This window comes from Dinoponera quadriceps, unplaced genomic scaffold, assembly GCF_001313825.1.
Source record: "Dinoponera quadriceps isolate SergipeBrazil2010 unplaced genomic scaffold, ASM131382v1 scaffold566, whole genome shotgun sequence".
Lineage (NCBI taxonomy): Eukaryota > Metazoa > Arthropoda > Insecta > Hymenoptera > Formicidae > Dinoponera > Dinoponera quadriceps.
In genome coordinates this window covers 420496-443982 of record NW_014555972.1, presented here as the reverse complement: position 1 = coordinate 443982, position 23487 = coordinate 420496, and the positions used below count along the sequence as shown (strand labels likewise).

At 32.2% G+C, this 23487-nt stretch overlaps 1 protein-coding gene across 13 annotated transcripts in view; it reads left to right on the top strand.

Annotated features, from left to right (window-relative positions):
• Positions 1-23487, top strand: part of LOC106746303 (ecdysone receptor) — an 82767-nt gene that overhangs the window by 35146 nt on the left and 24134 nt on the right. The window contains exons 1-2 of one of the 13 annotated variants that reach the window (XM_014622773.1): positions 5688-5905; positions 14941-15289. The exons of 11 other annotated variants lie outside the window; for them this stretch is intronic. In XM_014622773.1, coding sequence (XP_014478259.1) covers positions 5840-5905; positions 14941-15289 — 415 coding nt within the window. In that variant the 5' untranslated portion in view covers positions 5688-5839. Of the gene's footprint in view, positions 1-5687; positions 5906-14749; positions 15290-23487 lie in introns of those variants that run through there. One more of the 13 variants, XM_014622774.1, reaches the window with a different exon arrangement.

Below are 23487 nucleotides of genomic sequence, written 5' to 3'. Positions count from 1 at the left end.
AGTATCAAATTGGTTCGCCAAATTTCGTACGGGTAACTTTGACCTCACAAATGAGCCACGCGGTCGCCCAGAATCAAAGGTCAATATCGACGAACTAAAGGTCACCGTTGAGTTTGACCCATCTCAGAGTGCCTATGAATTATCGTTGAAGTTTGGTGTTAACAAACAAACAATATTAACTCATTTAGCTCAAATCGGTAAAGTGAAAAAGTTGGATAAGTGGGTTCCACATGAACTGAATGAAAAACAGAAACAAAAGCGTTTGGAAGCTTGCTTGATGTTGCTTTCTCGTCACAAATCTGATCCATTTTTGAATCAAATTGTCACTTGTGATGAGAAATGGATCCAATATGACAATCGCAAACGTTCAGCACAATGGTTGGACAAGGATGAATCATCAAAACACACTTCAAAGCGCAATATTCATGAAAAGAAGCTGATGGTAAGTGGTAGTCTAGCGCAAGTGTGATCCATTATGATTTCATAAAACCTGGATCATCGATCACAGCAGAAATATACTGCAACCAACTGGACGAAATGATGCAAAAACTTAAAGAAAAACAACCTAGATTTGTCAACAGATCGACTCCTATCTTATTGCATGATAACGCTAGACCACACACTGCACAAATGACTGTGGCAAAACTACAGGAATTGAAGTTGGAACTTCTTCATCATCCTCCATACTTACCAGACCTAACCCCCACTGACTACCACTTCTTCCGCAATTTGGACAACTTTTTAATAGGAAAACAATTTAATTCCGACAATGCTGTAAATCTGGCCTTCCAGGAATTCATTGACTCTCGTCCGCCAGGGTTTTATACCACCGGCCTGAACAATCTGCCGCTTAAATGGCAAAAGTGTATAGACAATATGAGTGCATACTTTGATGAATAAAATAATTCCTTATATTTGTAAGTTATTAACCAACTTTGCCTTTTTTTCTACAAATTTCATCCTTGACGACCTGATATATATTAACTTATTATTATTTATTATGATTATTTATATATTTCATTGTAGATGATGCTCAAAATGCTCAGCTTGCATTTGATTACATTTATTACATCTGTGTAGCATTCAATCGCAATAATTTTCGCATCCTATATTACCAGGAGGATATCATTGTATTAGCAAAACGTTTCGGACTTGTTGAAATAGAAAAATATAAAAACGATTTGCAACAAGAAGTCAAATTGTAATAAATAATAAACAGTTTTAAACTTATATTCATACAATACCGTGTAATATTAAATCTTCCAAAACGTTCGTGCTTCTTCCGATATACTACTTTTTTGCCGTATATTTAAGTAATAACGTTCAGTTTATTTCATTGGGCATAGATACATTACCCTTCCGATATATAATTGTTAAAGCTTCGCCAATTTTTTTTAGATGTTTTTGTTTTGATTTATAGGAATGTTTTTTAACAAAATACCGTGAACGTAAGCAAATTTTAATTTGTTGCGGGAGTTTAACAAAACAGTTCTATCGAAATTTAAAAACTTATTTGCATTATCTGTAACGAATATCGGGTTAGATTTGAAGAAGATATAATTTGTACTATTTCAACGAGAAAATTTTTATTTACTTGAATAACATAGGGATCGATTAATGATTTGAACGACTGTACAATTCATGTTATTATTAAATAAAATAGGCATTTAGACGTGAGATAATAAGACAATTTGAATATTCCAAAATTGATTATTCGAGGCAATTTAAAATTAGAAGGGACATTTTTTTATTTTCATAGAACATCCACAAATTGTCCATTTCCAATTCTAACAAATTTCTTGACTTATTTGTAAGAGAGTAACTAACAAGGAAATCTCATGAATTGGGACACGCAGATCTGAACCAAACCTTAACAGTTTGTAAGGCAGGAGGTTCTAAGTACAAATGTAAAATATTAGTTGTAGATGGTCAGCTGTTCAAAAGTTGTGACGATGCATCTATGCACCGTTCTCCCCACGGTTCGATCGATCATCCTTCCCACCGTGTATGGCGCTTTGTATCACATAGACATTTTCACGTGCGAGGGAGTTAAAGCGACAACACGAGCGAGTTAAAGCAACAACACGAGCAATTGTTGTGATACACACGTCGCCTAGCAACGACACGAGCATTTCGGCGGTATTATAAGCGCGGGCCGGCGTTCTTCAAATCAGAACCCGACCGGCAGCTCTTCTGTCTAGACAGAACAAAGCGAAGAATCTATCGAACGGAGACGGTGTGTTCGTCTGCTGTCAGAAACGATTTCTCTGGCTGAACGGAACCCCCCCCCTCTCCTCCCGCCATCCGTTCCATCCTTGACCGGTGCATCCGGGGGTGGCGCGTTCGCCGTCTTTGCCGAGCGTTCTCGGCAGTCGGGATTCCCATCCTAAAGGAGGGGTGCGTTCGCCACTCCGCCGAGTGCAGCCTTCTACGCCCAACTGCGTTTGTTTTTAGCGATAACTTGCGATCCCGCGCCGTTAACATACAACCCCAAACTCACGTTCCGCGATACTGTGCGATACCACGCCGATTGAGTAAAAAAACCCGAGGTTACTTTCTGCGATAACTGACCTGATCGCACTGTGCCCGAGGAAGTAAAGCGCCGGCAGCGATCTCCGTTGATCGCATGCACATTACCAATTAACCGAATTATTTCCGATCGTATCACCATAGAATAAACGTAACTATGTTTCTAAAGCTTCGGAATACCGCGCGCCTTACGATCCGATCCATCCGTCCGTGCACAACCCACCGGGAAGTCCACGCTACGCGTTATACATATTTTCAACGAAATATTGTTCGTATTCTTTTTCTTTTCTTTTTAGTGTAATTGCCTTCAATCTTGTTAAATATATTGTTTGTCAACCTACGTTCCGCCTCGTATCTCTTGACCGAACTTGGCAATCCAACAAGCTCATCCCGGACACCGTTTCGTCTTTTAGTTATCCAGAAAAAAAGTGGTGTATACATCTTGTTATATAATGCCTCTTTAGTAACTAGTAACGTTCTTGGTAACAGTTATCAGCTCTAACTTGAAATATCATTAGGTGAGCGAGAAATGGTGACATATGAAAAATAAAGCAAAATTTTTTAATTATGACTTGTTATAAAAAAATCAATAGATATCCATATAATTTTGGTATCAGTTATAATAAAGGCATATATGTAGAATATATACATATATATATATATATATATATGTTCAATTGGAAGTTAGTTGTAACTATTTGGCAAAACATATTTTCGAGAGAAACGCGTTTAAAATTTTGCTTGCGACAATCATAATAACTCAATCACTAATACTCAATCATAATAACAGAATTAGGTTACTTACATTTAATCAGTAGTATCAGGGCCATAAGTTTCCTCCACTTGCTCAAAAAACATGTGTTTTACGACTTGATCCATTCTATGAATCTTTTTCACCTTCCAAGTCGATTGATCCACTGTTAGTTTTTTTTTTTTGTAAAAATCAATGTTCCTTGACCGATGATTATTCTCATAATTTTCATGATTCCTAGAATGGGATTACATTTTTAAATGACTTTCTTATCTGCATTACCACCACGTGAAAATCACTACTACGTTTAAATCGCCAAAGTATGTAAGTAACGTTTCTAACATATTTTTCCGAGTTGCACACGTCTCTTAGTTAGATATAATAATATATTTAAAAAGATACTTATGACATATAATTTTATATATTGTATATATAAATATAGTATATAATACCTAAGCTATAAACGAAAACTGTTGGAGAGAACTCGAAATTCAAGTAATTTGTGTGCGTATTTCTATTTCATACTGCCATACAACTTCATTTTTTCGAATTTTGTTATAATATATTAGATACTTGCAAAAGTTCGTAAGATCACAAGTAAATTTCTGCAGCAGCGACTTAATAATTGTTTTCCTATAAGTCTTTTTTAGTTTTTAACACTAAAACGACTAAGACGGTCAAAACCGGTTTGTAATTTTTTTCTTATAAAAGTTAATGCAATTTCTAATGGTTCTCTAAGATTACCCGCAATTAACCGTGATTTTTGTCGCAATGTGTAAACGAATAAATATTTTTTCCTTTGCATTACGTATTTCTTCAAAAATCTTACTTAAATCTCCGGTTAGAAAGGCACACGTTTAATCGTCGGTAGTTTTAGTGTTAAATATTGGCCATACTGGATCAGAATGTTTGTGGTTGACAATACATAGTTCCAAACAAAACGTCACATTTAACGGGTTGAAGCTATATTACAATGTCTTCTACAATCTCTGCAATTAATGATATGATATTTCTAAAACACGTCATAGAATGGTACAGTCTATTCAGGCTTCCCTGGATACTTTGGAGGACATCGAGGGCTGTCCTCCTTTCTCTGGCCATGACCCACCCCTGTAGCCTTTGGTTAGGTTGTGGCTCTCAACCCCTCTACCCGTTTCAATGCTCCCCCGCGTTCGTAACTTTATCCTGGCATGCGCAATACGTGCTCTTATATGTACAGGCGTTCGTGTGTGTATGCGTAAGATACTTTGTATGCACTCACCAATTTTTGCGCGCAGTGTGTAACAGGTGGATGACGTCAGACAGATTAGTTATCCCCAGTAAATATGGTTATGTTAGGTTAGATTAGGTTAAGTATTTAGGTTTCTCATTATTAACTGTAAATTCTAAGCTTTGAAATCAGATTAAAATAGCACGGAAAAGACACGAAAGTTAACGAGTGCAATGCTTCATTCAAAATACCAAAAAAATACAGAGGAATGTACGAATATATTTTACACAATTTTAAGTATTAAACGATGTACGTCGTACGATACGAGATTTGGGCAAATTATTATAATCCACGTTTTATAAAAATGCTATTACTTGAGAATCTACGGAGAATCGACAGAGAAAAAGTTTAATATCCTACATATCTAACCTAATTAAAATATTTAAACAATTTAAATTAATCAATCAATGCCTTAGGTTCCGAATCAAATCGCATCAAATCCATATATAACATTAATATTAGCTAATCATATTATCTGTTTACGCTAAAACAAATTGCTACTCGGAAAGAACAGTGAACTGCTTCGGTCAATTAATTCACTGTTAATGAAACTCAAACCGTAATATCAACAATATGTATACTAACAATATGTATACCAGATTCGACAATGTAAATATCAAGTACTATTTGAGAATTTCTGCATCAGAATATCGAAAAAACGAAAACCAACTTTTGTCAAAAGGAGAAAGTTAGATGAAAGGATGATACTGTGTTCCAAATAAGGACAGATATCTGTAAAGAAAGATATATTTACTACGAGTACACACGGATATCGCAAGCATCCTGCGGCGTAGGGCGTACATTGACAGTGAAAGTTCCAAAAACGAGTCCATCCAGCTTCGGCAACAAGGCCATCGTTGCTGGTACCACTGGCTCTCCCTCGTGTCTGTTTGCACTCGTCTACTGCCGCTCCGTGTCTCTTTTTCCTTCTCTCTCTCCCTCTGTCCCTTCCTCCTTCTTTCTCTCGTTCACCTTCTCGCTCACTCACTCCCCCTTCTTGGCTCCTCTTCCTTCTTCGCCCCCCCTCTCGTCTCTCCCACCCTTCTTTCGCCTATCATCCTCTCTCCCTCTCTTTGTCCTGCTCGCCCGCTCTACTCTGCTCGTTCTCTCGAGTTATTCGTGCAATCCACCAGGCTTCAGTTGAAGGTGAACTGTCGACACTGTTACTTCGACGTCCATACTTGTCATAGTTTCTAATTCGATGTTGCGTCAATGAATCTCAAGTGATTGATATGTATGTGCGCGCGTGTGCGTGCGTATGTGTATGAGTATGTGTGTGTAGTGCATATATGTGCGCGATCTCGCGGAATTTACGTCGATGTGATCATCTTGCTTACATACGTGCATCATCAAAGGTACCTAAAAGTCAAGAAGTTAATGATAAAAAAGTTAAAATTAATTTGGGAACATTCATATATATGTATATATGCATATGTATATATGTATATATATACATATAATCTAAGAACATATATCAAGAATTCAGAAAGATCTAGTGATCGATCTAATATTCCACCAGACCAGCCATTATTAACCACTCACACCACGTTTGAAATGTTTACACTACAAGAGAATGGTGATACTTGTATCGCTCCCAATAAATTGTAACATATTATGACGTCGGACACATTTTCTTCTCTCTCTCTCTCTTTCGTGCGTGACTATCAACAGTACATGCGTGTGTCGATTACACCCTCACTACCATGCAACACAACGATGCAAGGCAGCTGTCTGGCTTAGAATCTTTGTACTGACCCGAATACCCGAGAGTAGTCATTCGTTCATCCGTTTCTGTTTCGATTTTCAGTTGCTTATTTTATTATTACTTCTACTAGTGTCGTTACTATATCGATGTAACATGTAACTTCAACGTAACTTATTAAACTTCTTCTAACCATACAATATATAGTTAAAAATAAACTATGAATATTGATCCAAAATTGACTAATCCATAATTGTTTAACCCGTGCTTCCTTAAATTCATTATTTCTTCAATTTTATTCTAGTATGTATAAATTGGTGTAATTTTAAGTTTTTGACATAGTTTTTTTTAAATTCTATAAGAGTATGACATAAAAAATATTAAAATAAAATAACAATATATAAGTAAAAAGAAATTATTAGAGAAGAGTAAAGTTGATAGAATATTCTAGAACATAAATGTTCTTAAAACACGATAAAATAGAAGATAAAGAATAAAATATACAGAACAAATCACAAAATTTAACCTAACACTAATCTAATTCAATATAATCTGACCTAACTTAAACATAAACCTACCATTCTAACTATGCATCTTTGTTAACAATACAATCTAAATTTTTTCTTTCGCTTTTTATTTTTTATCGTTTAGCTTTAAGAAATTATAATAACAGAACATTGTTAATGGTCTCTATTACATACTTTTGAAAGATTAACCTTTACGTATGTTAATAGAAATAAACATAATGAGATTAAGCACATGTGTGTGATTTGAATTACATGGGGTGTGTGATTTGAATTACATGTTTCTTAAATGCTATCCAATATTTTAGGAGTGAATTTTTAAAGTCATTTTATGAAGAAAAGTTTATATGAATGTATATATTTTCAAAAAAGCTTTAGTTTTAGAGATACAGAGAGTTAAACATTATACAAAAATTATTGTGTCTTCCTTTTTAAAATCTCGCAAATATCTCCTTAATTAATGATTTTATCGAAGTCTGCCAACAGTACCTTTTTTTGGTAATTAATGAAATAGTAAGAATCTCCTTCGAATCTCCCTAAAAATTCGAATATGTCCATTGGCGTGCAAGAACAGTTCAGAGCAATAATGTGCTATCTCGTTGTAAACTCCGTTTCTTAGCTATTTATCTTTCACAAAACAGTAATTATGATAAAGAAGAAAGATAATATCTTGCCTATTTGTGTGACCAGAATGTTAAAAAGAAAACTTTTTTTGTTTAAAAGCTATTGAGAAAAAAAAATTTTATAGGATATTTTGAACACTTCATATACCTTCTCCTTCATAAATTAACCTCAAAATTACCTCTTAAAATATTAACCAATATTTAGGAAACACCTTGTGTTTGTGCCCCATTTTATTTTTGATAATTAAATATCTTGCAAAAATGATGTTTTGTGAAGAATTATTTCAGACAAAATTGGTAAGATTTCGGGAGGAGTTTGAGAAGTAATAATATCATGTGATTAACTCTTTATGTCCTAAATTTTGAAAATTATATAGAGGAAAAACATAAAGACCGACATAATATTTTGTTTTTGGGCTCTAAAGTCCTGTTGAAGGTAATATTAAAATTATTATATTAAAATTTATATATAGATATAAACTAACATTTTTTTATCAAAATAAATGGTAATTTTATAAAAATTATTACATCTTTCCTTGTAAATAACTATTTTTTAAGATGTGTGAGGATTGACGTTTATAGANAAAAATAATAGATAATAGCACTAAAATTACATTATCTTGTACATAATTTTGTTTTTATTTTAAAGATAGTGCGATATATATTGTTCCTTTATTATGTGGATAAAGATCCCTTGATTTCTTCTTTTCGATCATCTTTAACAGACAAACAAGAAAACAGTGGAAAATTAGTTACTGGTAATTTTAACTTTATTTTGTTAAATGAAATTTCACAGAAAAGTTAAAATATTTTGATTAAAAGACCAATAAATACTTAAGTCGATTTACAGAATAATCTAATCCTACTTTTTTCTTGCCTGATTCATTAACAAGGATAGAGATCGATACAAGGTCCAGAGTGATTTAGAAAGTTCAAAACTCACTTTATAAAATAATATTGTCAAATGAATTATTTACCATTGATTTGTTACTTTAATTTTAACAAGTAAATAACTGGACAAAAATTTCAGCACAATGGAAAATCAAATAACTCTAATAACACAACCGAATACTCTTACAAACAGAAACTTTTACTTTATCTTCTGAACTACTATATATGAAATTCATATTCCGTCCAACGTTCAGTACTTTATAGCCGAGAAACATGGGTGTGTCGATTTAGCATACCTGTGTCAGTTTTGGTGCTTTTCCTCTATTATTTTATTTCTCATGAATATATTGCGTGCGCGCGCGTGCGTGCGTGCATGTATGCATATATGTGTATTTGTTTATTTTGTTTTGTGTGTATGTGTGTGTGTGGCCATTAGCTAAGTCATAGTGTTCTTATAAGTATGGCGTCATAGTTTGTCCATTTACTGTGTTGTTATAATTATTATATAATAATACTAAAAGATACCAAAAAATAAATATAATAATAAAAATATTATAGAAATTTTTATGATTTGTGGTATTTTCAAATATTGTCAGTACATAGTAAAAATTTGGTAAAATTTTAAATTTTACATTTTACATGTCTCAAACAGTCCATCCAAATTTTTGTATTTTTATATAAGGTTTTTACATATAAAGTATAAAAAAATTAGCACAGAAAATATAATACTTTTGAACTTTTGTATTATATAGAAGTAAATTTTATGTAAAATTGACATACTTATAACATAAAATATAACAAATGTTATCTTCGCATTGAAAAAAATGATCACTTCTTTTTCATCGCGTCCTCAGGATGCCGTCAATGATTTTACTCGTTTTAATTATATGCAATTCAATTTGATTCAATCAATATCGGTACTTGAAAAAATATATTTATTGCGACAGGATTCAATCTCGAGAACATCGGATTTTGAGTCGCTTATCTTACTATATCACTTCTAAGCTGTGCTTATCTTATGTATTACAGTTATTTCTAAACTGTTGTAGATACATATATTTTGCATTGTCTAAGTTTGAAGATGACGTTACAGAGGATAATTAACATAGTTTGTCTATAAATTTTAACGTATAAAATGTAGTGCCAATAATATTTAGTAAAATTTACATTCATAATGTTAATTGGCACTGAAGTATATATTATTTTCACATATACAAGTGTTATTTTAACATTTACGCATGTTGAATATCGATTCAACACAAAATATTGAGATAATATACAGAATTTGATTGTTATTAAATTAACATACGAGTATGTTAAAATTTTTTTAATATGACTATGAATTTTAACACAAGTACAATATATTTTTTACTGTGTATGTAAAAAATTATATTTCTTAAAGGTTTTTTAATGGTAATTTTGTTTTTTGTATTGGAGTCATATATCGCTTGGCATTAATCCAACATAATTTCTCTTAATAACAAGCGGCACCGACGTTTTTTTACCTATGCTCATGCTTAAAGCAACGTCTTTGGACAAAATGACATTCGCTCCATTTTATCGCAACAAAGCCACCGCTTTCACACGCGAGCGCGAACTCCCTCTCTTCATTTCTCATCCTACATCAGACTGTGTGGCAGCTCTGCTGCGATAGAATAAAGAACGTCGTTTCTCGTTCATATTCGTTGCTTTGAATATGAAAGACATGGCTAAAAGAACATCATAGTTCGATCTTCAACTCATTGGAGTCGGTAAATACTGAACATAAATTTATGTTAACATCATAGGATTCCTGTGTCCTTTTTGTTCCTTTTTTGGTCAGAACAATACTAAGTTGAACAAAAATGCGTTGAACGACTAATTTTTAACTTAACATTTTATTTCGGTTTGTAAAAAGACAATTATAAGCAGAACGACCAGACGAATCGATTTATGTTAAAGGAACCATGTGACTTCATCCAAAAAACGGAGTTAATTTTATTGTCTTCGCTACAATTAAAAAACTATTTAACTATCAATATTTTTTGGTGCCACCAATAATTTCGAAATAATCACATCAATTGATTTAAATAAGACACCCTCTGTGTGCGCGCGCGCGTGTGCGTGTACATATGTGTGTGTGTGTGTGACAAGAAATATAAGAAAATTCAAACAAATCAAAAATATTGAATAATTAATAATATTGAAAAATAGCACATATTACAAATGTACGTATACTAAGAAAAAAAATATTAAAAATAAGTACAGAAAGAGAAAGAGAGAGAGAGAGAGAGAGAGAGAGAGAGAGAGAGAGAGAGAGAGAAGCAATAAAGGAACATCATAGATATAACGGAGCAATCACTAATAAAAAAATAACACGAAAAAAGATATTCTGCTTTGTTTCTGACTCGATTTCTATTTTCTTATTATCTGTCGTACACAACTCCATGAGAAGAGATCGCTATTAATCCGGGAATAGTCACTTGAAATTATTTAGACCTTAATTAAAAGTCTTTATTATTAACAAAATATAGCATATTATCGATTGCTCTATGATTTACGATTTATTTAGAGACATTATAAATATAGATTTATTCGCTACCTTTTAAAAAATGAGGAGAAATAAAAAAAATGTTTAAGAAACGGAATAAGCACATCAAGTCATTCATGATCTTTGATGTAAAAAAAGAAACAAAATAAGATGACTATTCTCGGGTTAAATTTATCTGTCATTATTACGCTATTGCTTTAACGAAATATATATTATCGTTTTCTATATTTCTACCTTTCCTTTTTTCATTTAACAATTATCTTATCAATTTACTTATTAATGCGTGCGTGCGTGTTTATGAATCTGCTTTTCAATCTCTATATACCTACAAGGTGTGTGTGTGACGATAAGTATGACAACACTCATGTGTGTAGATTAGTTTGAATTGAATAAAAAAATGTTCTACTATTTTACAAATAATCACATAAATTTTCAAGTTATTAATTAAATAATATTGATATATTATCGCTCCTAATGTGATAGTCGAGCTCTGTAAAAGCCAAACCTCGATGCTCTATTCACTGCTTATCAGCAGTCAATGAGAAGCGGAGTAACGCTTGTCATTCACAACGACTATCTCATTATGACCATACATTCATTTTCTTTAATTAACAACTCAAAAATTTACATCCTCTTTGACAGAATGATAGAAGACCTTTTCGTCTTGTTTGGCCCAATTTACATGCATATTCTTATAGCATTATTATACTTATCGTTAGACAACCTATATAATTATATCTCTGGTTTCCTTTATTTAGGAGATGAAAACTATATGATTTAAATAATTTTAATTATTATCTTTACTAATTCACGTGGTAAAGTTATTATAAAGTAAATTTATTATAAAGTTTCATGATAATCTTATACATATATATAATTTCACATTATAACGACTTATTGTTAACACGTTTATTACCGCGGTTTATTAGAGGAACTCTTCATATAGCTCACCTTGTATTTTTATATATATTATTTTTATATATAATTGCGTAAAACACATTTAGTTTATTAATGTGGACATAGGAACAAAAATTATCCTTGTCACATATATGCGACGTTAATTTCTAGTATGAGATCGATGTGTCACACTCTCACAGCACCGAACATCGCAGTATAGCAATATAGGAAGGTTACAATCTTACACATTTGAATGAGAATGAGTTATTGATATATATTATTAACCTTACAATACAATCTTACATTATGATATTATGGGAAGGTTAATGGAATTTTATTTCAATATTTCAGCAACTTTACATTTTGACTTTTATGACTATTCTATTTTTCTTTTATTTGTGTTAGCACAGGATTTGCACGAAGAAAAAAGTTTTTTTTTTTAGTTTAGAACTATTTGATTTTAATTTTCTTGGATTTGTTTCCAACTAATTTATTGTTTGGATTAACCATTACAATATTGGATTAGAAATCCCAAAACAGTCACGGTGTCTTTGGTACAGTAATAGACATTATACCAATATTTGCATATCATCCGTTGAATTGCTTCCAATGTGTGCTCCACCAATGTCTGCTGCATTACAATATTTTGTGAACACTATAAAAATACATTGTGTAAGCATAGATCACAAGAATATCGAAGTCAAGCAACAGCGAGCGCGGTTAGATGAAAGGGTGGCCAGCCGCTGGCGATCGGAATCGAACCATAAAGAGATCTGAAGTGACGATTTTTTCTTTGTGTATGTTAGAAAGCCTCAGCAAGTGTTTCTTTAAGTTCCAATGTAGAGAAAATAACCAAAAGTTTTTTTATAAAACTGTATAAAATATTTTTTATCGAGATTATAGAAGGTTCCTGGCATGTATGGATATTAATACAACGTTGCGTTCAAGGTTGGGATATTAATGAAATGAGCTTAAACGAATATTTTCATGTTACCAGGAAACTAATGACAGGTTTATTAATCTCCGTGGAATGTTACCATCAATTTAAAGTTACCGTAACCTTATTGGGATGTGCTGTGAGGGACATGTGTGACGTTGGTAGCAAACGTGTTAACATTGTGCCTGTTTTCTGTTCCTGCATTGGCTGCACTAATTTGCATCAGTTTTGTTTTCCATTCTTCCCCACCAAATCTCAGAAAAAAGATGGAAAAAGAACTAGTGCAAGCTAGTGCAGCCAATGCAGAATCTCTTTCTTGAGATTTGGTGGGAAAGAGAGGAGAAGAGAACTAATGCAAGCTAGTGCAGCCAGTGCAAGAATAGAAAACAGACTCATTATAGGTACATTTTAAAAACACCACAATGTTCAATTTAATAACTGATTAGGTATAAAATACAGAATTGGGAAAATTAGATTTGAAAAGTAGCTCGTTGCCGTTACTCAAGAATTGAATTCTTACAATTTTTTATGAAGTCCATTATTTTAACCCTTTATCGAAATATTTTTTCTTGAAATCAGTGCTACAACCTATATTTAGGAATCTTACATGTATAAAGTGTATAAAATAATAATAAAAGTAACGATTATATTCGTTACCGTTATTAAAAAATGTAATTATGTTTGTTACAAATAACGCATTACTTTCTAACATCAGTAAAATGTAAAAATATTGTATTATAAGCTTTTTTTTTAAATATTATATATATATATATGCTTTTCCGCCTCCTCTGCCTCCTTCTTCTCACCTTTCCTTTTTCTCTCTTTTCTCCCTTCCACTACAAAAACAGAATTATTTATAATTTGTTAATACAATATAGAGAATTAAAAAAGAAATTTTAGGTTTCAAAAAATGAAAGTAGTTTGATGAAATTTCAATGATTATGTAAGAAATAACGTGAGTTAATGATTTTCATTTAAAAGCTTTGTTTATAAAGAGTTTTTATCAAATTTACACAGGAATCGAATATTTTAAAACTTTTTTTATTTGCATACAACTTTTACTATTATTTACATTCTTTTTCTTATTAGGTGTACTTTTACGAAATGGATCCAACCACAATTACTTTGATCTTGATATATGTTGCAAATACCATCGATTCGTGTAACACTCATAGTCCTAAAAATTTTGTAGCAGCCACTCCTTTTTTATAAAAATGTTCTTGATAAATAATTTTATTCATGTTAAATTCCATGATTTGATTTCAATTATTTGTGAATTCTATACTATTTTATTTAGATACGTACCACCTTCAATATTACTTCCTAGCAAACACAGAATAATTACTATATAACTATTATATAACGTAGAAATAACACATAACAACTGTTATACCTTACTCTTACAGCAAAAAAGTCACAGTGACATTACATTAAACTCACAATAGAGTCACAAAGTCATAGAAAAAATTGTGATATCACTGTGACATCATAAAAAGATTACAATGTCATTAACCACAAGCTGCTGTGAAGTAATTATGATATACATAGGTAATTATGATATGAAATAAAATGTCATAATGACCCAGAAAAAAATTTCCTATGATATGTAATAATAAATGAGACATATATACTGTTGTATAAAACCGTTTGTAGAAATGTGTAGTGCTTTTTGTTTCATTGCCCAATTGTTTAAACTGCGATAACTGATTAACTTTGAAGACACGAGAAGCACTACAAACAACTACAAACGATTTTGTATCAACATGTACTAGTAAATATTTTTTCTTTCTTTTTTCTCAAAGTTGGATACGAACCATTTTCTCGTACTGCTATATTTTTTTTACAGTTAGAATTACAAACCAAATTTTTGTTATTACAAATAACTACAAGATATTTTCTTAAAAATTAATTTTCAAAAGCCTGAATACCAGGTTTATATCGTATATAAAATTAAATTTCAGTGATGATTTTGATCCTTTCCCCTAAAATTTTATATGAGAAGAAAGATAGGAAAATTCGTCAGTGAATAACGTCGTTGAATAACAAGAAGAAATCCGCATAACCAGCATTATATATTCCTGAACATTTTAAACAGGGGTAATTACACAATTCTCAACCTTATTCATTACGTCTGCATATAAGTGGAAAGTTGAAAATTGTAGAATATATAATCTAGTAAATAACTATTAAGGCATACATGATGCCATTGGCATCGAATGGATGCCAATCTAGGTCTCATAAAAAAATTGTCGACGTCGATTTTCAATTGATTGCGCAACATCGAAGATAAATATTGTGGAAACCGAAGAAAAAGATCAAAAGTTGGAGGAAAATAGTGAGATGCTGCAGACGATGCCACGAATACCTATCTCAGGGGTGCGAAGAAGATGGGGTAACAAACTTTCCACGAATCTTCAAGAATCCAGTCCAGAAGTGTCAAGCAGCGACACATTTTCACCGAGCTATCAAGCAGATATAAGCGCTGTAATGCGCGAAGACGATCTTCAACTCTGGGATTTGGATCTTCATCGAGGTCTACGGACGCAGCCAGATAATGGTCGCTGTCGTACCACTAGTACCGCAGAATTGATCAGCAGCGATCATCCAGACTCACCTTTCCCTGTCACCATTCAAGGTAGATGGAATTGATGATCATGACGATTCGATTATGATACTAACCATTATAAAAGCAAGTCGATAGACTTGTAGAATTTTGTAATATTTAGATTACGAGGTCTAGAAATCTTATTTTCCTCACTTCTGGATTTCTCAAATACAACTAAAAAGAGTGACTTTTTTACATTTAACTTTATAAGAAATATAATTATCAAAACCTCGAAAAATTTATTTTGAAAAATATTTTTATACTTTCATATTTCATACACAATGTGAAAAATGCGCTGTTATATACACATGCACTTAAAACGTGTGAACTATTAAGACGTTTAACGCAGTTAATGGAAACATCATATACTCTATAAGCGCGTAATATTATTTAATATTCAGTAATATTTCTGGAATATTAATAAATGGTTATATGTTCCATGATAATATTTAAAAAATAATATTATTTAATATTATTGTAATATATTTTTTTAATATTCAACTCTATGTATATATATTAGGTTGGGGAAAAAGAAATCCATTATTTTTACGTGAACTTCAAGACTTTATTTAACATGTTTCGGATTGTCCGATTTGGGTCAAATATGCACCGTTTTGTTTTATAATTTGTTGCCATTTTAAAGGTAGCTTCATAATGCCTTTCTCATAGAAGTCTTGGTCCCTATTGGCGAAAAACTCTAGTAATCGATTTTCACAATCTTCTCTTGATGTCAATTTTTTATCACTAAGGAAGTTTTGCAACGCAAGAAAAACAAAGGAAGTTTTGCAATGCAAGAAAACATGGTAATCGCTTGGTGCCGGACTATATGGTGGATGCATCAAAACTTCCTAAGCAAGCTCCCGGAGTTTCTGGCGAGTCACTATAGACATGTGTGGCCTGTCCTGATGGAACACAACACCTCTCCTGTTGGCCAATTCTGGCCGTTTCTGGTCAATCGCTAGCTTCAAACGGTCCAGTTGTTGACAGTAGAGATCCGAATTTAGTAGTTAGCCATATGGAAGCAACTCATAATAAATGATTCCTTTCCAGTCCCACTAAATGCACAGCAGAACCTTCCTGGCCGTTAGTCCTGGTTTGGCCACCGTTTGAGCTGCTTCACTGCGCTTTGACCACGATCGTTTTTGCACAATGTTGTCGTATGTGACCCATTTCTCATTCCCAGTCACCATCCGTTTAAGAAATGGGCCGATTTCATTCCGTTTGGCCAAGGCTTCACAGATGGAAATTCGATCCATCATGTTTCTTTGTGTTAATTGGTGTGGCACCCAAACATCGAGCTTCTTTTTGAATCCAGCTTTGTGCAAATGGTTTAAAACTGTTTTATGGTCGATCTTTAGCTCCTGGGCAATGCTACGACTGCTAACATGCCGGTCGATTATTTCTGTGATTTTATCGACATTTTCGACGACGGGCCTACCTGTGCATCTTTAACATCAAAAATATCTGAACGGAATCGACAAAACCAAAATTGCACGTAATTGGCTGTTACAGTATCGGCACTATAAAACACCATTCACAATTACAGCCGCCTGGCTTGCATTTTCGCCTTTATCAAAGAAAAACTGTAAAATGTACCGAATTTTCTCTTTGTTGACTTCCATTTTTAACACTCTGTAACTCACAACTGAATGGATCAAATAAAAAACAACAAAAGAATTTTTTTAGTGCGAAATGTCACCTTTCCAACGAGCATAAATCTGAAATTGTTTGATCGATACTTTATGAGATATCGATCACTACAGCCATCTACCGAAAAATTAATGGATTTCTTTTTCCCCAACCTAATATAATACATATAATTGTAGTTTTTTATTTCAAAATGTATTGTAATATCAATTGTTTTATTATATAAGTGAAGTCGAAATAATTTTGTGAAAAATATGTTTTATACTAAAAAAATCACACACACACACACACACACACACAAGCCAAGAATATTATGTGAAGTGGACATATAACATTAATAGGACATTCCTATAATATTAAAAAATATTACATCACATTCTTAGAATATTATTTTACATTGAATAATATAATATAATATAATAATTTAATATAATATTTAATAATATTCATATAATATTCCAAGGATATTGTGTGCTTATGGGGTATTTGGTATAATCATGTTGCGAATAATTGTTATAATTGTTAAAATATGATTACTAACTCTTCCCAAAATCTAAAGATTCAAAATATACAGTTAAAAAAGTTTTGCAATTGATATATAATTGCCGGAATAATTGCGTGAAGTGTGAATAAATGCGCTTGTAACACCGTTGTAAAAATTACTTCAATGATTTGGTAACGACTTTTTTAGTTATTAGCAACATTAACGGTGGAGTTAGATAGTAACTTACTGAGTTAAAAGTTAAATTAAGGTTCCGTAGTCAGCCAAGAACTTTGCGTTGATAGTGGCGACACAATTTGAACAATAAAAGGATGAACTAATAGAATGTGGTCCAGTAAGCGATACAAATGTTTCGAAGTGTCTCTCCTTCTTCATCTATCTTTTAGAAAGAAAAAATGATTCGAGTAAAGGTAAAATTTTTTATAGCTTCAGAAAAACATAATAGTATAATTAATTATATATAATCAGACGCGGTCATATAGAAAAATTTTATATATGATTATATATAATTATACTTAACAATTTTTGCTCGGGAAACCTTGTTTATTTTTCTTTACATAGAGTCGTATCACTTCTCGTGTGCTTATTAGCTTATATAGATTAATTAATTCTTTACTAACTCTTGCGAATATCGTCAAATGGACTATGAGACTTTCATATTTATTTCAATCTATTCTATGCCCTTACAAGCTTCGTCGTGTTGATCCGGGACACCTTGTGTACACAACATATACATAGGGTGTCTCAAAATTTACAAGAAATATACTATATTTTAATAATAAATTTTTTGTAACATTCTGAGACGAAAGTTCTAAGACGTAATATGAAAATAATATCTATCTCCAACCTCGTAGAAAGTATTTTTTACGGCATATTTTTTCTCTTCTGACCATTCCTGTCTCCTTGGTCCCATTTGACAGTCTCTTCTCGAAATGTCGCAGTCTGCTATCACCCTGTTTTTCCGCCACTTTTTTTGCGATTGGTCTAATTTTTATTCTTATTGCTAGCATTATTTTTAAAATGAAATAAAACCCTCCATTGAATATTCTCTTGCTGTATATGCAGTTATGTCAAATACTTGTATCGCAACAAGATATATTTAAGAACAAATATTCACAGAAAAAATTGAAACCTTGATTATTTTTTTTGTGTTATTGTTTTATGTGTAAGAAAAGTATAAAAAGAATAATACATAAGACTGTATACATTCAGTTTCTTGCTGAGATAAAGAATAATACATAAGACTGTATACATTCAGTTTCTTGCTGAGATACAATAAAAAAAAAAGTAAAAAATAGACCTCATCCTCAGAGAGAGAAATTAGGTTCGTGCGCTGCTCCCTTCGAATACATATAATTTTTTAAATTTTTTAGATGTCAAACTATTTTAGGAACATAATTTTTTAAGATCCAAAACTTGAAAAAAATACAAAAAAATAAAATTTTGATGTTCTGAATATTACTTCTTCTGATACAATTAGATCATCAACAGCACGACGTACCATTTTATTTTTATAAAGAATTGAGATGTAGACAAGAGCACCTTTGCTAATCAACATTGAATGTTAGGATCAACGCGTTTATTTTAATTACGAAACTTACTAACATTAATTAACGTCGTGGGTTTGGAAATATATTTAGTCCCGTAAAAAATGAAAGAAATCAAATAGACGTCGATAAATGGTCGATGTCGAATATCAGTTGATATTTTTGTCATTTTCGGCCTTGTAATAAATATTGCTTTTATATCAATTGAACAATTAAAAAAATTTCTTTAAGTTTCTTACAAAGAAGCTGAAAAATCCTAATCATCTGTAACAGTAAGTACAAGACTTTCACTAAATGCAACGTTAAATTGAAAATCGGAAAACATATAAAACTCTTGTCATAATATCGTCAAATTATTAATTAATATATCTTACGTTGTATAAATTACGAAAATATGTATATTAAACAGGGATTTAAGGATTTTTCGGAGATATTAAAAATAAATATAAATAAATGAATATAGGTAAAGTTATAGGCAATTGTCGACGTCATCATTTTAAGTTTACATTACATTAATTTCAGTTTCATATAATTGTTCTTGTGTTATTTCCAACATTTTTCGACATTATGTTATTACAATGTTCCTTGAAAGATACAAAAAAATTGAAACTTGTATTACATTGAAAGCATAATCTCCTAAGATATCGCCAGGTCACATTGGTATCAGAAGTTCTTGTTTGATCATTGAAGTTGAGTGACGCTGATCACGGTAAGGAAAAGAATAGGTGACCACTACAGGATCGAAATCACGAAGAGATTCATTATGAGATGAGAAGATACAAAGAATAAAATGGAAATTTTTCTTTATTTAAACAAAATGATCTAACGTTTGTTTGATCTCGTTTTGTATAAACGTAATTTTATTGCAAACAATATTTTGTAATTACATAGTAAAAACATTTTATACTTATGTTAAAATCGATCCTTGTTAAAAAAAATTTGATGTTAAATTTTTAACATATCCATGTATTAATCTAATATATTGCGTTTATGTTATCTCAATTAAGAAATTATGGAATTGTTTGGAATTGAACAACGAAGTAAAATAGCAGTGTACGTCACAATAAACGACCTTTAAAGGTGGCCAACCTGCTTGTCGACTGACATTCTATACTATATTCGTTCCTCAAAATTGGTTCATAATTAAATGTCACGTGCATAAAATGTCAGATTATGTTTGAATTTAGGTAAAGCACCGATGTTGCAAATAGTTAAGTATTATAATATGTTCGATGTTTTAAAAAATCCATAAAAATTTATATAAAATAATTCTGTCATATATTTTTAATCTTAACATAATCTAGTCTTAGTCTCACATATCGAGATAAATATTATAATTTAGAACAAAGTTGTAACGAATGAAAAAATTGCCATACAAACCATACATGAAAATGTTACATTTTACGCTATTTCATATTCAGATTTCTTTTCAATCTAATTTTTTCAATTATAATTTAATTATATATGGGGGGCATCACATATTAGTCAATTACTGAATTTCAGATGACTAGAAATTTTTACAATTATAAGCATCATGTACACATATTTATAACTATAGATAATTCAAGTAACAATGCTTTAAATCAAATGGCATGGTAATACCGCGATGCGGAAGTAACTTTTGTTTCAATACGATTTGACCGATACAGTTCAATACTTTTTTTGATGTAGTTAGGAATATACCTGATAGTCTAATGAGAGAACTTTTGATCGAATTTTTGCTTAATTCTCAGAAGTTAAATTCTCTCACTGGACCATCGATAACATTCCGAACTGTACCCGAGAAAAGTATTCAAACTGTACTGAAATCGGCTATAAATGAATAAATTGAATACATGAATTGAACAGATTGAAGACAGGTCGAATGAAACTATGTTCTCGTTGGAAACATTATGAAATTGGCAATAGCTTATTCGAAGTTGCACATGAAACATTTTATTAAAATATCTCAGAAACTAAATCCATAATCGAAATATAACGTCATTTTCCTTGTAATGTAATGTTGATGTAAAATTTTGTATACAACCATTGATATTAAGATTGGTACAGTCAATTCTCTCAGTCTCATCTGCGAAAACTGCAAGAAGAAATTGATTTTCCAGTTTTCGATTTTTAGTCAACACGCGTATACAACATGTAAACGCAATGTAGGCTCTTACAGATATCCATATTGTCAAATAACGTGCATGAGTAAATAGTTGTTAACTGTCACTGGATGGTCCAAACCTTAAACCACACTATTTGAGAATTATTTCCATCTTCTGACACTTTTAAAGATTATTCCCTCATGTTCTTTTTATAAAGGGCAGAAATAGTACAAAGTCACACTTCTAACATGCCTCAAACTACAATAGTTTAATATACACTTCTGTTATTACATATTCTCATTGATATATAAATAAAACATTGCTACTTTGATTTTAATTTTTTTAAACTTAAGAAGGAATCTATAAATAAATCTTCCTTCTGCCCCCCCCCCCCTCCTCCCCCCGCTCCCTCTGTCGTGCCGGCTTCGTACAAGATCACGTTTACATCTCTCCACTTCCTCTTTTCACACACTCGCATAACCAGTCTACCTCTCTGGTCTCTGGAAGCAAACGAGACAGTGCTCACTGGCCCGTTTTAGCTTTCGTCTCTCAGTGAGCGCGGCGCGACGTAGCGCGGTGCGGTGTAGTGTGGTGCGGTTGAAGAAATAGAGAGGGAAAAACTCGCCATTTGTTAGGTAAGACAAGAGAACAAGGAGGACACGAGTAGTTGTGTGTGTCTGCTTGTATAGACACATTCACCAAGAAAGCCAGAGTCAAGGCCGCTCACTGCTACGTCGTGAAAGAGAGGTACTAACCAGTGCAGAAACCTTGCTAAGAAACATTGAAGTCGACAACTGTTCACATACTCATTCAAGTCTTTCCGGGGGATAGAAATATATACATTTTATTTGACTTTTATTGTCATGTAATACAGCATGTGTTTATAGACATATTTATAGACGAAAAATGTTTGGAACTTAGAAAAATATTGATGGTTAAAATTATATATTATTTACAGCTAAATCTTCGAATTTTAGAATCCTAATGTAATTTTGCTGTATATCTTCTTTTCTAAAGTTTGCTAGAATATTATTGCTTTTAATTCGTATTTATTCTGAAATATTTTCGTTGGGGGGGGGGAGTTAACTTCAAATTAGACCACATAAATGTAAATTTAATTATAACTCTGATTATATATAAGAGAATTCATTATTTTCTTTTACTTTTAAATGTAAGACGACTTTTTTTATAGAAGGCACTAACTTTGGTCAAGAATGTATTGGTCATTATGACCCATTATTTTTTGCCATTTTTTGAGTAGCCTCATAATTCAAGCTCAAAGAATTTTTTCTTCTCGGCGAAAAACTGCCCCCAGTACCCAAATTTAATGGCTTTCTCAGAAACAAAGCGCTGTCTATTGAAGGAATTTTGAAGGAAACAAGTGGTAATTTGAAGATGCAAGGTCTGGTGAATATGAAGGATGTGGTAAAATATCTCATCCTAGTTAGTAATTTTTGCCAGGCTTGCAGAAACGGTGTGCGGCCTGGTGTTGTCGTGGATGGAAAACAACGCCATTGCGATTTACCAATTCTGGATGCTTCACGTGGGTCGCTGCATTCAATCTGTCCAGCCGACCATAGTACACATCCGAATTGATCATTTTGTTCTTCAGAAAAAGCTCATAGAACGCAACACCCTTTCAATTCCATCAACTTAAGAGCATGACCTTGTTCGGGTGAAATTCTGCTTTCGAAATGCTTTTTGGCGTTTCGCCGTGTTGTCCCCAGTTTTGCGCTCGACATTGTTGTAGGCGATACATTTTTCATAATCTGTCGCTATTCACTTTAGAAATGGATCGCTTTTTTCACGTTTTCTAAATGAATTACTGGTGGAAATAGCGCTCGATTAAATGAATTTCACTTAGCTCGTGCGGGACCAAAACATTGAACCAGCAACGTCACCAAGTTGATGCAAATGATTTTCCACGCTTGATTTTGACATTTTGAAAACGTCTGCATTTTCCCGTGTCGTGTAGCGTGGATTGGTGTTGACTAACACCTTCACTTTATCGCTGTCGATCTCAAATGGCCGGCCCGAGCGGTCTTGGACAGAAAAATCTTGCAAATCTTTGGGATTCTTGTCTCTTAAAGATAGAAGGATTCTATGCATATAGAAAATGTTATAATTTTGTTTTTTAAAGTATTGAGAGGATCAATTAATTGTCTTTCATTGCTTTGGCTGGTTCAATGTTCCCACTCGGGTTCTAAGAAATTATCATCTCTTTTGTAATTAAATTACATCGCATTCTTTATAGCAAATGTAAACTCTTAAATAGATTCGCATTGCATGCGAATGATTTAAGTAAATTTTTATATATATAAATTCTTATATTTGCGATTAATTACTTTGTATTTTTGTATTATATATATATATATATATATATTTCTTTTTTTCATTTCATTTATTCATTTATTTCATTTGTTCACGGGAATTGTATCCCTATAG